The sequence below is a fragment of the Argopecten irradians genome, chromosome 2 (genome assembly GCF_041381155.1).
Source record: "Argopecten irradians isolate NY chromosome 2, Ai_NY, whole genome shotgun sequence".
NCBI classification, from domain to species: domain Eukaryota; kingdom Metazoa; phylum Mollusca; class Bivalvia; order Pectinida; family Pectinidae; genus Argopecten; species Argopecten irradians.
The window spans coordinates 58,230,591-58,249,111 of NC_091135.1; the positions used below are offsets into that span (position 1 = coordinate 58,230,591).

The 18,521-nt window shown below is 38.2% G+C and overlaps 1 protein-coding gene across 2 annotated transcripts in view; it reads right to left on the minus strand.

Moving 5' to 3' along the window:
• Positions 1–2,984: 2,984 nt before the first annotated feature.
• LOC138316062 (src kinase-associated phosphoprotein 2-A-like) overlaps positions 2,985–18,521 on the minus strand; it is a 56,955-nt gene continuing 41,418 nt past the window's right edge. For both annotated transcript variants that reach the window (XM_069257541.1, XM_069257539.1), the window contains 2 exons: positions 5,418–5,492; positions 2,985–5,170 (listed from right to left, as the gene is read on the minus strand). In XM_069257541.1, coding sequence (XP_069113642.1) covers positions 4,893–5,170; positions 5,418–5,492 — 353 coding nt within the window. In that variant the 3' untranslated portion in view covers positions 2,985–4,892. The remainder of the gene's footprint in view (positions 5,171–5,417; positions 5,493–18,521) is intronic.

An 18,521-nucleotide genomic window follows, 5' to 3' on the forward strand; every position in this document is an offset into this window, starting at 1 on the left:
CCAAGATGGCGGCCTGGCGGCCATCTTGTTCATCCATCGGTCCAAAAATGCATAATGCACAACTAGGGCCCTAGGGGAACCTACATGTGAAATTTGAGAACAATCCCTTCAATACTTTCTGAGAAATAGCAGTAACAAACTTTATCAATCAAAATCCAAGATGGGGGCCTGTCGGCCATCTTGTTGACCGACTGGTCCCAAAATGCAATATGCACAACTACACCTCTAGGGGAACCTACATGTGAAATTTGAGAGAGATCCCTTCATTACTTTCTGAGAAATAGCGGTAACAAACTTTATCAATCAAAATCCAAGATGGCGGCCTGTCGGCCATCTTGTTGACCGATTGGTCCCAAAATGCAATATGCACAACTACACCCCTAGGGGAACCTACATGTGAAATTTGAGAGAGATCCCTTCAGTACTTTCTGCGAAATAGCGGTAACAAACTTTAACTATCAAAATCCAAGATGGCCGCCTGGCGGCCATTTTGTTGACTGATTGGTCCCAAAATACAATATGCACAACTAGGGCCCTAGGGGAACCTACATATGAAATTTGAGAAAGATCCCTTTGGTACTTTCTGAGAAATAGCGGTAACAAAAAATGTTATCGGACGGAAGGACGGACGGACGGAAGGACGGACGAAAAGCGATTTGAATAGCCCACCATCTGATGATGGTGGGCTAAAAATTCTAATACGAAAGTTCAACTTTATAGTTTATTTTATAATTCGTAAATAATTTTTATAGATTGGAACCAACTTTGCAATGCTCTTTCTGTAGCAGCACTCAGGTGACCGTCAAGGCCTCTTGGGCCTCTTGTTGAAATATTAGCCTTTTGACCCTTTTTGGCTCCGCCTCTCTGGTCCCTGGGGTCAGCCAGGACCAATATGGATATGGTGTTAAAATGCTATTTCAGGCTAATAATTCAAACCCAGTTTGACTCATTTCAAATAATGTTCATAAATGTGTTTTTCCTATATAAACTATAGTAAATTTGACTCCCTCCCCAGGGAAAAATCTGAGATCCCAGAGCCATGAAATTCACACATTTTGTAAAGGGCCTTAAGACCTTTCAATCTATAAAGAGTGTTTGGTTCCATCCAATCTGTGAATTCAGAAGAAAGATTTTTGAAAAGTTAACAAATTTGACCCCTTTTGGCCCCGCCCCTCTGACCCCTGGGGGTTGGCCAGGACAAATATGAATATGACGTTAAAATGCTTTCTCAGGCTAATTATTCTAAGCCAGTTTGACTCATTTCCTATGAAAACAAAGCAAATAATGTTCATAAATGTGTTTTTCCTATATAAACTATAGGAAATTTGACCCACTCCCCAGGGAAAAAATCTGAGATCCCAGGGCCATGAAATTCACAATTTTTTTAAAGGACCTTAAGACCTTCCAATCTATGAAGAGTATTTAATTCTACCACATCTGTGAGTGGAGAAGAAGATTTTTGAAATTTTAATCAATTTTACCCCTTTTGGCCCTTCCTACAGCCCCCTGGGGGGTGGGGGTCATATAATTCACAATTTTGATTGGCCTTAGGAGGTTTGTGCAAAATTTCATTGGAATTGCTTTAGTGGTTTTTGAGAAGAAGTCGAAAATGTAAATTGTTTACGAACACACAACGGACGACGCACGACGACGGACAAAAGGCGATTAGAATAGGTCACTTGAGACTTCGTCTCAGGTGACCTAATGAATCCCTTCCATCCTGAAAAAAATCACCATAGGACTAAGACTGGTTCCGAACTAACCTCTTCCAAAGTATAAATTACTCAAATGCTACAATCTCTTTAAAGGTGATAAAAACAGAACGGACATGAAAAATGAGATAATACGCTAGAAACATTTGTAATGCCTATCTAACATATACCAGTTTGATATTTGCTTATATTTTGTCTCTAAATAGTAAAATTAATGAAAGCAATCTTCATATCTTTTCGACGACAGATTTTTTTCTATGACTTACCTCCCTTGAGTTCCGATGAGTTGTGACGTCATCTGAGACAATCAACTACCGGAAGCCGGTGTGCCGATCGCGGAACTGTCAACATGCATGTGTATTTCAGCCACATGTCTTAGTACTTACGGAAATACACACGGAGAAAAAATATGTTATATTTCGACTATTTGGGTAACGTGATTTATCCCCTACATAATGACACATTATTGACGTCATAACCTATGAAATGACGTCACTACATGTAAATAATGATGTCATTAATGTCGCGGGTACACATATGTCATGTGGCTTATGGTGTGCCAGGGGTTAAACCACGAATGAATAAGTAGTTCTTTCCTATTCAGTCCACCCTGGAGTAATACGACTGTGCATGTATGTAATTTATAGTTTACACATAAAATTAACCGAGGAGTTTTGATATACATAGAATCTACTGGTAATTTTATGTGCGAAATAAGATCGTAGCGAAAATGGACAATTATTGGGGCCCACCTCTTTAGACCTACGTTTTAATAGAAAAATTATCTGTTACAAACATACGGAGACATGAAAAATACATGCAGATTAAAAGAAAAAACTGAAATGTTCTCAAAATGCGCATTAAAAATAAAAGAGATCCTTCTGCACATTTTCCATACTTCATTTTAGGGATTTTCATATTTATTTTGGGTTACACAACAATGTGCCGGTGGTGTGAAACCGGTATGTTCAGATCTAGTCCGCTAAACCTGCCTATATTATTAGGCTTTTTTAATTTATTTTTTTTTGCCTCATATATAGGGGAGAAAAAAAGCCTAATAATATAGGCAGGTTTAGCGGACTAGTTCAGATCAAGCAGGGTTGCATAATGATATGACGACATTCACAGTTATCATTATTTAATTGCAGGAATTTAAATTCGAAAAATTACCATGTTAAGAACGCTCTAAAGTCATCAAAATACATCGTAAAACTCATCTCAGCAATCCTAAATACATTAAGTAATATTTTTCCTTCTCGGAGGAGACCTTAGGACCCCCAAAAAACAAAATCTCTCGCCTTAAGCCCTTACAAAATCATCAAAATACATCGTGAAACTCATATCTCAGTCATTCTAAATTGTAATATCTTTATCAGGGTCTCCCCCCGAACCCCCAAAACACCACAATGCTCGCAAATTTGGCCAATTTTAGTACTCATTAATTTCCTGTTATATTCTACATAGTACACTTGCGTATATATATATGTAGAATGCGAGTTTTACCGATTTTTTTTATTTAGAACGCTAGATCGTCTCATGATGGTCAATAGGCTATCTAGTGTGCTGTGGTCTGTGCGTATACTTTTAAAATTTACTAAGGTCGACAGGTTTCTTATTTCCAAAACTCCGCACGGTTAGAAAATATAATGAAGCGGTCTTGTAAATGATTTGTGTTTTATAAGAAATATATGTTGTTTCATGGTCCTGTGTTAGTTGAACTATTACATGTGTATCTTGTCCACGAGTACATGTCATCCATATTAGGTCATTGTATCTAGTTTCTGTGTTTTGTGTCCCGTCTTTTTTATCGGCCGTGCGGTGTATTGTTACTACTGTACATGTTATTTTATTTCATACACATCCGTAAAACTCATTATAGAACTTTAAGAAAATACATAAGTCTAGCCCTTTCTGTGCGGTGTTCTGAAGGATTAAGCTTCAAATAGGAAATATAGAGGTGTGCAGTACGTACATAAGGCGGGATAGGGGCATCGTGGTATCATAGGGTTTTGGATAGGGTATGAAGGGTGGCGTTTTTTTTTTTTTTTTTTATAAATATGCATTATATGTACATGTATGTGCATGTAGCATGTAGTTTCATTGTAATTTGGGTCCATTTTCTTGTAAAGTTATATTTCTTTTTGTTGGTTTAACTTTAAATTCTATGTTTTACTTTAAATTCTATGTTTTGAGTTTTAAGTTACAGACAAAAGTCAAGCACAACCCCCTTGAACCTGAGTCAGTGACACACACGTACACGGTGTCAAATGGCCTTTAAAGATGCTCCACCGCTGACAGAGCATAAATGATATTCACCATTCGTACAATAATTGGTGTTTAATCGTGTATATATATGTCTAATTAACACAAACAATAATATAGAATAATTTATTTCGCCTTTGGTGCATGCGCAATCAGTATTTCATTCCATATAGGATATAGTAACACAGATTTTTTTCGGGATGCAATTAATTATATTTCATGTTTTTAACTTGAAATAAAATTAGAAGCTCACAAACTGTTCAATGGTGGTAATGGTGTAAAGTAAGTAACTTTTGTAACTGAAGAAAAATACTAAATCGTCTGCTCCTGTTTTTGATAGTTAAAATTTACCATTTGTCAGCGGTGGAGCATCTTTAACATACTGAACGTAACAATTTTATAGCCCAGAATATGACGATAAGAATGAGTAAGCTATCGTTTTTATTATATCATTGTATGTTATAGATTATATATTATATACGGATTCATTTCCCCTATTCAATATAGCAACTACACGTAGCGCGACTGTTTTAAATATCTATTATCGCCAATACCGCAACACTGCCCCATTGAGTTTCCCGGCTCTTGTCACAGCTGTTGGTCTCAGATGACGTCACGAATCTACGGCCACCTGGTGATATCAGGGGCGATAAGCGATGCGATCGTTCTAGACAAGGGTCGTTGTGGACTTCGTTTCAAGCACATTTTATGGAAATTACGTCAAATACAACCTGTATTTTTTGTTGGAAATCATAAAGTGCACCACAATAAACAAATATCAACACAAAAATAGCATATTTAAAATCTGTTTTTATCACCTTTAAACAAATTTCACAAAACAAGAAAACTTTGATCAAATTTGTCGTAGAGCACTTGTACTAATGTTTTCAGTCATAGTATTTTTAAGTAGTACTAAATTCATTTTTTTTTTTCAACTTTACATTTATTCTTTAGAAAAGGTAGACTATCAAAATTAAGTACTATTACCTGGAATGTCCGCTTGCCCTGACCTACGATCTCAAAGCTGAGCTCTTTCTTATTGGCTTCCTTGACAACGTCTGGCGCGGCCTGGAATCTATAACCAGCGAGACAGAACGCTCCCTTCTGTTTCTTGTCCTTCTTGTTCTCATAATAGTAAAGGCGATCATCTTTGATCACACACCAACGCTTTTGGAGTTTGGCCATCAAAATTAACCCTACAGAATCATACGAATCTAAATCATATACCGTAATAGGTGAGACATTTAAAGTCACAAGTGTCTTTCAACTATATGTGTCTTAAATGGAGGCAAAGTAAATTCACATCTGTATTAGCCAATATAGAGAGACACAAAACTTAAAACTTGTGCTGTATCTTATACCAACACAGAAACTTAAAGATTATATACATGGAGACAAAACTATGTGTGTTTCATTAGAAATAAAACAGAAAGTTTAGATTACCCTTTTTCTGTTTCTTTTCCAAGAATCCTGCGATTACTTCATCCTTTAAGTCTTGAGCAGCGACATCAGGGAATTCTGGGGAAAGTTCAATTCATTAAAAAACAACATCAAAACCTGTAAGTCTTAAAGGTGGTTTTCTTTCAATCATTTTGTTTCCCCGTTACTATACTGAAAATAGCAGAAAACTCTTGATTTATAATTCAAATCAGGCCTGTGATATGCCGTAATATCAACAGCAGAAGCCATGATGGCGTCCCCGGTAACGTGAGTGAAGCAGTGAACACATGTGTGATTTTCTCGGTTAATTTATTCTGAGTTTTATATAGTAACACTCTGCATGGTAGTGCGTCGGCAGAGTTTGTAACAGCTGTCTCCCTTTGTACGGACTGTTCTTGTTAACATGTTCGTCAGTTTGGGGGAATTCTAGTTCATTTTTAACACAAAGGCATGTATATGCCTTGTGTTTATACAAGCACGTATGGCTGACCTACTCATTTAAATGCGGTTGACCTGTCATTTAAATGCGATTTTTTCTTTATCTTCTTCTTATTCATACCTACCTTCCATTACACATCTTTGAATTAACGAATATCTATAATGATGATTTAATTTGGGAATAAGATACCAAGGACTCATAAAAAAAGTACGATAAAGTCGCTATTTACGTACAATGGTCAAGACAATTTACATAAGTTATGGTGATTTCTGCCAGTCATTTGCATATGTGTACGTATCTGTGCAACTTACGGTTGAAAGAAGGTCACACCAGAGACTTAGATATAATAGGGTGGCGTCTGTCAAAGCTGTAATAGAAACGCGATGCACTCTGGGATAGCAGGGGGATAACTTCCACAGCGGGTGTCGTCTATTAGGGTTATGAGGAAGCTAATTGACCCTATTATATCTAAGTCTCTGGTCACACTAAAGACAAGATTTTGCCGATATTATTACGTGTAAATATGAAATAATGTTCAGCATTTATATATAAAGCAATTGATATTAACAAAACAATCATGAACGGCCATGAGCGAGGTCTTTGTAACACGTGTGTAAAACTAGGAAACTTGTGAAGTGAAATCGGTTGATTGCTGGGATCTGACGCACTATTCCATACTCAGTACATACTCGTAGGGCCTACAACAATAAATATCGTACAGTAGGCCTATGTTGTACCGATATTATTTAAGCATTGATATAATGACAATCCTCATCAGACATATGCCAAATGAAGTGGAAGTTCTCTGTACTTTTAGAATCTCGATCGTTACAGTCTTCACGACATGCCGGAAAATGTTCTTGATACAATAGATAAAGTTGTCGTACATGTGATGTCGATCTTATTATATAAATTACGTGAAGCATTATCCAAATAAAACAACCTGCCTGTTAACTGTTTACTAAATAGAGTATTAACAACAAAACTTGTCGGAAGCGACAGTTCTTTGTTTAGAGAGTGTGTCATTCTTTTGTGACACATATGTGTTAGTCACGTGATTATTCAGTGTGGGAAAAACAGGCATGTATGTTTGTTTACGTAATGTCTGATTGCTGAATATAAACAAATACGGACACATACTGCTTGGCTTACAACCGATGTTGACCATGCTTATATTTTGATACACTGGAGAACATAGACTTCATGAGGACAGCAGAATAGTTCTTCAATACATCGATGTTTACAGTATATGGCTGTTTTAAATTACAACCGGTAGGTATCACATGCATATATGGCAAACTTCACAGTAATATTTTGAGAGATGGATTTATTTACCACGGCTGATTAATTTGTAATTATTGACCTTAGCTAAGATATTTGTGTTTATGATTGTATCAATTTCCAAAAGAAATAATGTAACGTTAAATAAAATCTGTAAATTAAAGTTTAGTACCTGCTATTTTAATGTATTTAAAAGACAATATAGCATCTTTTTTTTATTTTTAACCAGCGAATTGAAATTAAAACTGGGAAAATGTAGAGATGAAAAACAAGAGGCCCAAAGGGCCTTAACGGTCATCTGACTACCTTGGCAATAGTAAAATTAATTTTATATGGTGTCACTTTGTCAGGACCATGTCAGGATCATTTTCAATTTTTTTCAACAAATTTTATTTCAAACAAGAGGCCAAAGGGCCTTAACATGTAGGAAATTAATTAGATATAGTGTCATGGTAGCCATCTTCGATTTGGGATCAACCAGAGATGTAACAACACTTTGTCGTGACCATGTCAGGATCATTTCATGCAAGTTTCAGACAAATCGCACCGGTAGAACTTGAGAAGAAGTTCAAAATGTGTTTTCAAGATGGCGGCCATCTTGGATTTCGGATCGACCCGAAAAATAACAACACTTTGTCGGGACCATGTCAAGATCATTTCATGCAAGTTTCAGCCAAATCGCACCGGTAGAACTTGAGAAAAAGTTCAAAATGAGTTTTAAAGATGGCGGCTGTGGCCATCTTGGATTTCGAATCGACCCGAAGAATAAAACACTTTGTCAGGACCATGCCAGGATCATTTCATACAAGTTTCAGCCAAATCGAACCGGTAGAACTTGAGAAGAAGTTCAAAATGTGTTTTCAAGATGGCGGCCATCTTGGATTTCGGATCGACCCGAAAAATAACAACACTTTGTCGGGACCATGTCAAGATCATTTCATGCAAGTTTCAGCCAAATCGCACCGGTAGAACTTGAGAAAAAGTTCAAAATGAGTTTTAAAGATGGCGGCTGTGGTGGTCATCCTGGATTTCAATCGACCCGAAAAATAATAACACTTTGTCGGGACCATATCAGGATCATTTCATGCAAGTTTCAGCCAAATAGCACAGGTAGAACTTGAGAAGAAGTTCCAAATGTGTTTTCAAGATGGCTGCTTTGGCGGCCATCTTGGATTTCGGATCGACCCGAAAAATAACAACACTTTGTCAGGACCATGTCAGGATCATTTCATGCAAGTTTCAGTCAAATCGCATCGGTAGAACTTGAGAAGAAGTTCAAAATGTGTTTTCAAGATGGCGGCTTTGGCTACCATTTTGGATTTTGGATCGACCCGAAAAATAACAACAACTTTGTCAGGACCATGTCAGGATCATTTCATGCAAGTTTCAGACAAATCGCACTGGTAGAACTTGAGAAGAAGTTCAAAATGTGTCTTCAAGATGGCGGCTGTGGCGGCCATCTTGGGTTTCGGATCGCCCGAAAAATAACAACACTTTGTCGGGACCATGTCAGGATCATTTCATGCAAGTTTCAGCCAAATCGCACTGGTAGAACTTGAGAAGAAGTTCAAAATGTGTTTTCAAGATGGCGGCTGTGGCGGCCATCTTGGATTTCAGATCGACCCGAAAAAATAACAACACTTTGTCGGGACCATGTCAGGATCATTTCATGCAAGTTTCAGCCAAATCGCACCGGTAGAACTTGAGAAGAAGTTCAAAATGTGTTTTCAAGATGGCGGCTGTGGCGGCCATCTTGGATTTCGGATCGACCCGAAAAATAACAACACTTTGTCGGGACCATATCAGGATCATTTATGCAAGTTTCATCCAAATCGCACAGGTAGAACTTGAGAAGAAGTTCAAAATGTGTCTTTTCAAGATGGCGGCTTTGGCGGCCATCTTGGATTTCGGATCGACCCGAAAAATAACAACACTTTGTCGGGACCATGTCAGGATCATTTCACGCAAGTTTCAGTCAAATCGCACGGTAGAACTTGAGAAGAAGTTCAAAATGTGTTTTCAAGATGGCGGCTTTGGCGGCCATCTTGGATTTCAGATCGACCCGAAAAATAACAAAACTTTGTCGGGACCATGTCAGGATCATTTCATGCAAGTTTCAGACAAATCGCACTGGTAGAACTTGAGAAGAAGTTCAAAATGTGTTTTCAAGATGGCGGCTGTGGCGGCCATCTTGGATTTCGGATCGACCCAAAAAATAACAACACTTTGTCGGGACCATGTCAGGATCATTTCATGCAAGTTTCAGCCAAATCGCACTGGTAGAACTTGAGAAGAAGTTCAAAATGTGTTTTCAAGATGGCGGCTGTGGCGGCCATCTTGGATTTCGGATCGACCCGAAAAATAACAACACTTTGTCGGGACCATGTCAGGATCATTTCATGCAAGTTTCAGACAAATCGCACTGGTAGAACTTGAGAAGAAGTTCAAAATGTGTTTTCAAGATGGCGGCTGTGGCGGCCATCTTGGGATTTCGGATCGACCCGAAAAATAACAACACTTTGTCGGGACCATGTCAGGATCATTTTCATGCAAGTTTCAGTCAAATCGCACTGGTAGAACTTGAGAAGAAGTTCAAAATGTGTTTTCAAGATGGCGGCTGTGGCGGCCATCTTGGATTTCGGATCGACCCGAAAAATAACAACACTTTGTCGGGACCATGTCAGGATCATTTCATGCAAGTTTCAGCCAAATCGCACTGGTAGAACTTGAGAAGAAGTTCAAAATGTGTTTTCAAGATGGCGGCTGTGGCGGCCATCTTGGATTTCGGATCGACCCGAAAAATAACAACACTTTGTCGGGACCATGTCAGGATCATTTCATGCAAGTTTCAGCCAAATCGCACTGGTAGAACTTGAGAAGAAGTTCAAAATGTGTTTTCAAGATGGCGGCTTGGCGGCCATCTTGGATTTCGGATCGACCCGAAAAATAACAACACTTTGTCAGGACCATGTCAGGATCATTTCATGCAAGTTTCAGACAAATCGCACTGGTAGAACTTGAGAAGAAGTTCAAAAATGTGTTTTCAAGATGGCGGCTGTGGCGGCCATCTTGGATTTCGGATCGACCCGAAAAATAACAACACTTTGTCGGGACCATGTCAGGATCATTTCATGCAAGTTTCAGCCAAATCGCACTGGTAGAACTTGAGAAGAAGTTCAAAATGTGTTTTCAAGATGGCGGCTGTGGCGGCCATCTTGGATTTCAGATCGACCCGAAAAAATAACAACACTTTGTCAGGACCATGTCAGGATCATTTCATGCAAGTTTCAGCCAAATCGCACCGGTAGAACTTGAGAAGAAGTTCAAAATGTGTTTTCAAGATGGCGGCTGTGGCAGCCATCTTGGATTTCGGATCGACCCGAAAAATAACAACACTTTGTCGGGACCATATCAGGATCATTTCATGCAAGTTTCATCCAAATCGCACAGGTAGAACTTGAGAAGAAGTTCAAAATGTCTTTTCAAGATGGCGGCTTTGGCGGCCATCTTGGATTTCAGATCGACCCGAAAAATAACAACACTTTGTCGGGACCATGTCAGGATAATTTCACGCAAGTTTCAGTCAAATCGCACCGGTAGAACTTGAGTAGAAGTTCAAAATGTGTTTTCAAGATGGCGGCTTTGGCGGCCATCTTGGATTTCAGATAGACCCGAAAAATAACAAAACTTTGTCGGGACCATATCAGGATCATTTCATGCAAGTTTCAGACAAATCGCACTGGTAGAACTTGAGAAGAAGTTCAAAATGTGTTTTCAAGATGGCGGCTGTGGCGGCCATCTCGGATTTCGGATCAACCCAAAAATAACAACACTTTGTCGGGACCATGTCAGGATCATTTCATGCAAGTTTCAGCCGAATCGCACTGGTAGAACTTGAGAAGAAGTTCAAAATGTGTTTTTAAGATGGCGGCTGTGGCGGCCATCTTGGATTTCGGATCGACCCGAAAAATAACAACACTTTGTCGGGACCATGTCAGGATCATTTCATGCAAGTTTCAGACAAATCGCACTGGTAGAACTTGAGAAGAAGTTCAAAATGTGTTTTCAAGATGGCGGCTGTGGCGGCCATCTTGGATTTCGGATCGACTCCGAAAAATAACAAACACTTTGTCGGGACCATGTCAGGATCATTTCATGCAAGTTTCAGCCAAATCGCACTGGTAGAACTTGAGAAGAAGTTCAAAATGTGTTTTCAAGATGGCGGCTGTGGCGGCCATCTTGGATTTCAGATCGACCCGAAAAAATAACAACACTTTGTCGGGACCATGTCAGGATCATTTCATGCAAGTTTCATCCAAATCGCACAGGTAGAACTTGAGAAGAAGTTCAAAATGTGTTTTCAAGATGGCGGCTTTGGCGGCCATCTTGGATTTCAGATCGACCCGAAAAATAACAACACTTTGTCGGGACCATGTCAGGATCATTTCATGCAAGTTTCAGACAAATCGCACTGGTAGAACTTGAGAAGAAGTTCAAAATGTGTTTTCAAGATGGCGGCTTTGGCGGCCATCTTGGATTTCAGATCGACCCGAAAAATAACAACACTTTGTCGGGACCATGTCAGGATCATTTCATGCAAGTTTCAGACAAATCGCACTGATAGAACTTGAGAAGAAGTTCAAAAGTGTTTTCAAGATGGCGGCTGTGGCGGCCATCTTGGATTTCGGATCAACCCAAAAATAACAACACTTTGTCGGGACCATGTCAGGATCATTTCATGCAAGTTTCAGCCAAATCGCACTGGTAGAACTTGAGAAGAAGTTCAAAATGTGTTTTCAAGATGGCGGCTGTGGCGGCCATCTCGGATTTCGGATCGACCCGAAAAATAACAACACTTTGTCGGGACCATGTCAGGATCATTTCATGCAAGTTTCAGCCAAATCGCACTGGTAGAACTTGAGAAGAAGTTAAAAATGTGTTTTCAAGATGGCGGCTGTGGCGGCCATCTTGGATTTCGGATCAACCCGAAAAATATTAACACTTTGTCAGGACTATGTCAGGATTATTTCATGCAAGTTTCAGCCAAATCGCACAGGTAGAACTTGAGAAGAAGTTCAAAATGTGAAAAGTTAACGCACGGCGCACGGCGCACGGCGCGCACGGACGAAACATGACGCACGGACGAAACATGACGACTATAGGTCATCCTGACCCTTCGGGTCAGATGACCTAACAACAAGAGATCCCAGTGGGATCTTGGTGCCCACCAAAGAATGATCTATGTCTGACAATGGAAAGAGGGATCTTTTCCCTGCTTTTCAAAATTTTTCAAACACACTACATATAAAATTTGAGACAGATCCCTATAGTACTTTCTAAGAAATACCTGGTAGTGGTAACAAACTTCAACAATGAAATCTAAGATGGCGGCCGGTTTGCCATCTTGTTTACCGATCAGTCCCGAAAGGCATTATGGATCAGTCCTTAAATGTACTATGCACAACTAGGGTACAAGGGGAAACTATGCATGGAATTTGAGAAAGATCCCTTCAGTACTTTCTGAGAAATAGCGATAACAAACTTTAACTATCAAAATCCAAGATGGCCGTCAGTCAGTCATCTTGTTTACCGATCGGTCCCAAAATGCAATATGCACAACTAGGGTCCTAGGGGAACCTGTATATGAAATTTGAGAAAGATCCCTTGCGCACTTTTTGAGAAATAGCGGTAACAAACTTTAACTATCAAAATCCAAGATGGCCGCCTATCGGCCATCTTGTTCACCGATCGGTCCGAAAATGGAACATGCACAACTAGGGTCCTAGGGGAACCTATATATGAAATTTGAGAGAGATCCCTTCAGTACATTTTGAGAAATAGCGGTAACAAACTTTAACTATAACTATCACAATCCAAGATGGCCGCCTGTCGGCCATCTTGTTCACCGATCCGTCCCAAAATGCAACATGCACAACTAGGGTCCTAGGGGACCCTATATATGAAATTTGAGAAAGATCCCTTCAGTACTTTTTGAGAAATAGCGGTAACAAACTTTAACTATCAAAATCCAAGATGGCCGCCTGTCGGTCATCTTGTTCATCGATCGGTCCCAAAATGCAATATGCACAACTAGGGTCCTAAGGAAACCCACATATGAAATTTGAGAAAGATCCCTTCAGTACTTTCTGAAAAATGGCAGTTACAAGAATTGTTAACGGACGGACGGACGGAAGGACGGACGGACGGACCACGGACCACGGACGAAAGGCGATTTGATGATGGTGGGCTAATGAGGCCTCCTACTGAGTAAACTATATCCGATGATGGTGGGCTAATAAGGCCTCCTACTGAGTAAACTATGCCAAATTAATTTTTATTTTTGATTTTGAAATATTTGTATATTAATTAGCTCAATTTACCATGCAATCTGAGTGAGATATATCCAATTTGATTATGTAGTATATATCCTAATTATTAAACTACATAATTATGCATATGTCATCATGCAGAATTAGAATACATTCATTCCAGATTTGGCTGATCAATCATGAATATCACAGAGCTACATGTCCTCTATTATGAAGTCATTCAAACAGATATGATTGCAGTGTGATTCTCAATTGATCCATGTGAAAATTACAAAAAGTCATGATATATGTATATGATGACGAAAAATTGTTATTTAAATTTTGTTTAAAAAACTAACTTTTTATCAAGTGACATTTGATATTTTTTATCTGGAAATTATTTTGTGCAATTTTAAGTTCAGAGATTTACATTTCAAAATTTAATTTGCCTTGTATTTAGAATCTAAATATTTTTTTTGTAATCTTTTTGTCATTGATCATAATAATCCTAAAGGTTTTATTCTCGAAGAAATGAAGAGCTTCCTAAATGTATGTTTTATTGTTTTTGAAGAAATGTACAAGAAATGAAATCTGTATCGCCGTCCTAAAATAATGGAGACTGTCATCAATGCCGACCTCACTGCGGGTACAAATGTGTAGTCTGATCCAAATCCTTAATTTATACTGGGTATATACTTAGCTGTTATGAATATGTTTTTAATTAATAAAAAGAATGGTCATTATATTATAGCTATAAGGCCTTCCATTTTGTAATTGATCAAAACCCCTCCTTGGGAAGCAGTGGCCTTATGGCTATATACATTGAGTCATCAAATTACCACCACCTGTGTTACAAGTTGGGCAGTTGCCTGCAGGTACTAATAGTAGGTCGATGTTTTTTTCTGAATACTCTTGCTTTTCCTTCACCTCTCTTCCACCTCAAGGTCCGTAAATGAATAAAAAATAAATACCTTTCCTATACTGCCTCCCTACACCCCTTTTGTCAGAGGAATGGCAAGGATCATATTTGAAATATTTTTTTCAATTTAAGATCAAAGTTGTATGAATTTACAGTCCTTTGAATATGAAAATATTATTAGGATTGTTAATAAGGTATCTCAATTGAAAAAAACCCAAATAGTGATGAATACATCTTGTACCAGTATATAAAAATATATCATTCTTCACACATGCAAAATCTATTAATGTTTTCTTCTTTATTACATGTATTTCAGACACTGAAGTAGACCGCGATGACAGAAAGACATATGCTGTTCACAAAAAGACACTAAAAACAACATGTGAATTATTTCAAAGTTAATGTTAACAAAGAAGAAAGAAACCAAATGAAGAAAATGAAAACTCATGGATTTTGACCAAACTCATCAATTATAAAATATGATTGTGTCTCCTCATATAAAACCTATTCCATCTTTGCATATTACAGAATTGCCTCCCTTGCGGGTAGGTATCCATTGTGATGTCTTTATTTTGTGTGCGAAATTCTGGTAGATTTCTCTTAAAAGTATAATATTATGCCTAAAAGCACATGACATCACAATCAATACCTACCTGCTAGGGCAGATAACTCTATAATATATAATATCATTAGTCAATATCTATACTATAAAGCAATGATTGTGCTGTTATATAACAAAATGTATATTTTGAATTGAGCATTTAGGGGATTATATGTAGATTGACATGCATGTTGTCCTGTAATTATGGTATCTATTTCTAATTTTTATGTGTACAACCATTCAATATTTTATTTATGAATGTATAAAAAAAAGAATGAAATAAGAATTTATATGAAATACAATACACTATTATTTAGTTGTCACTTTTGTTATTTTTCAGAAATAAGAGCTATTCCAGTAAAACATCTTTCACAAACCCCTAGACTCCAGGGTTGCTTAGATATTCAAACAACGGCTGTTACAGCAGGATTTTTTTAATTTCTTTTAAGCCAGAAGTTACCAAATATGATTTTAATGAAATAACTCTTGTTAAGCACCACTTGATTTTTAGACGCTATAAATCCCCTAAGTAAGACCCCATCAAATCCCCCTAAGGATACAACTTCAAATCCACTTGTGTCCTCATTTACATATTGTACACGTTAAAAATCCCCTTTGTGTGACCACTTCAAATCCCCTTAGCTAGACCACTGCAACCTCCGTAGCGGGGCCACTTTAAATCCCCTTATCGAAACCACTGGATAACCCCTTAACTGGACCACTGCAAATCCCCTTAGCAGAACCACATCAAATATACTGGTAAATAATTTAAATATTTTAAATGCTTAAAATCCCCTTAGGTGACCCACTTCAAATCCACTTAAACTACCGTAATTACGCTTGCAGCATACATTTTACATTTTTAGGTCACCTGAACATAGGTCATGATGACCTGTGATAGTTTTTTGTCCATTCTTGTGAACACGGTAACTTGAGAACCAACTTAATGAAGAAATGAGTTTGATTTGACTATAAGTTACGGAGTTATTGCCCTTTGCACTAATAATTATTACTGGACTTTGTTTATATGATAACTTTGTGTGTAAAATAACATTGGAGAAATCCTTGGATGTGTATGAAAATCAGCTTGATTTGACTGTAATTTACGAAGTTATTGCCCTTTGCAATACTAATTAATGAACATTGTGAACACTATAACTTGAGTAAATATGCACCAAGTGTAATGAAACGTTTTGTGTAGACTAACATTGGAAAGATATCATAGGAGTGTGAAAATCAGCTTGATTTGACTGTACCTTACGGAGTTATTGCCCTTTGCAATAATAATTGTTATTGGACTTTGCCTTTTTATAGAAACTTTCCATTTATTTCTTATTTTCAATTTGTTATACCTACTTAAATGATTTTTCTCTCTTTCTCATATAACTATTAGCATATGTATAAAATTTGTCTCTATCTAGAATCCAATAATTTCGTGCTATTCTAGGAAAAGTACATACATTCATGAAAAAATTGTAATCAGACAATTTTCTCCTTTCATAACAATGGTAAAGGTATTGATATTAGAACCAACTTGATCAGGTAGCCTTTGTGTTTCAGTACTTTCAGTACTTTGATTATGAAATATTAGTGGATAGGCCTAGCAATATTCAATAAAATACCAGTAATTAACAAGAGATCCCAGAGGGATCTTGGCGCCCACCAAAGAATGATCTATATCTGACAAAGGAAAGATGGATCTTTTCTCTACTTTTTAAACTTTTTCAAACATACTACATATAAAATTTGAGACAGATCGCTTCAGTGCCTTTTGAGAAATAGCGATAACAAACTTTGAATATAAAAATCCAAGATGGCTGCCTGGCAGCAATTTTGTTGACCGATCGGTCCCGAATCACAATATGCACAACTAGGGCCCTAGGGGAACCTACATATGAATTTTGAGACAGATCCCTTCAGTACTTTCTGAGAAATAGCGATAACAAACTTTGAATAACAAAATCCAAGATGGCTGCCTGGCGGCCATCTTGTGAACCGATCGGTCCCAAAATGCAATATGCACAACTAGGTCGCTAGGGGAACCTACATATGAAATTTGAGACAGATCCCTTCAGTACTATCTGAGAAATAGCCATAACAAACTTTAACTATCGAAATCCAAGATGGCTGCCTGGCGGCCATCTTGTTCACCGATTGGTCCAAAAATGCAATATGAACAACAAGGGCCCTAGGGGAACCTACATATTAAATTTGAGGAAGATCCCTTCAGGACTTTTTGAGAAATGGGGATATCAAACCTTAACTATCAAAATCCAAGATGGCCGCCTGCGGCCATCTCGTTTTTCCTATCAGCCTCAAAATCAGTATGGCACAAATAGGGACAAAGGGTAACCTCAATGTGAAGTTTGAACAAAATCCCTTCAGTAGTTCTCAAGAAATATCGATAACAAACTTCAAGTGCCAAAATCAAAGATGGCTGCCTGGCGGCCATCTTGTTTTTTCCGATCAGCCTCAAAATCTGTATGGCACAACTAGGGACCAAGGGTAACCTCCATGTGAAGTTTGAACAAAATCCCTTCAGTAGTTCTCAAGAAATATCGATAACAAACTTCAACTGCAAAAATCAAAGATGGCTGCCTGGCGGCCATCTTGTTTTTCCGATCAGCCTCAAAATCTGTATGGCATAACTAGGGACCAAGGGTAACCTCCATGTGAAGTTTGAACAAAATCCCTTCAGTAGTTCTCAAGAAATATCGATAACAAACTTCAACTGCCAAAATCAAAGATGGCTGCCTGGCGGCCATCTTGTTTTTCTGATCATCCTCAAAATCTGTATGGCACAACTAGGGACCAAGGGTAACCTCCATGTGAAGTTTGAACAAAATCCCTTCAGTAGTTCTCAAGAAATATCGATAACAAACTTCAACTGCCAAAATCAAAGATGGCTGCCTGGTGGCCATCTTGTTTTTCCGATCAGCCTCAAAATCTGTATGGCACAAATAGGGACCAAGGGTAACCTCCATGTGAAGTTTGAACAAAATCCCTTCAGTAGTTTTCAAGAAATATCGATAACAAACTTCAACTGCCAAAATCAAAGATGGCTGCCTGGCGGCCATCTTGTTTTTCCGATCAGCCTCAAAATCTGTAGGGCACAAATATGGACCAAGGGGACCCTCCATGTGAAGTTTGAACAAAATCCATGCAGCAGTTTTTAAGAAATAGTGATAACAAGCATTGGACGCCGGACGCCGGACGACGGACCACGGACGCAGGGCGATTTGAATAGCCCACCCTCTGATGACGGTTGGCTAAAAAGGCATTTATTGTCAGTTGGATTATTTTTACTTACAAACAACTTTATATGCAACAAGGACATAGTCATTCAGATCCCCCGCCAATGGAGATATCAAAGCTGAAGTAAGTTTGATTGTGGAGACTTATGTGTATGAAAACAAGAGATCCCAGAGGGATCTTGGCGCCCACCACAGAATGATCTATGTCTGACAATAGAAAGACGGATCTTTTCTCTGCTTTTCAACTTTTTACTAAATATTACTACATATGAAATTTGAGAAAGATCCTTTCAGTATCTCTGAGA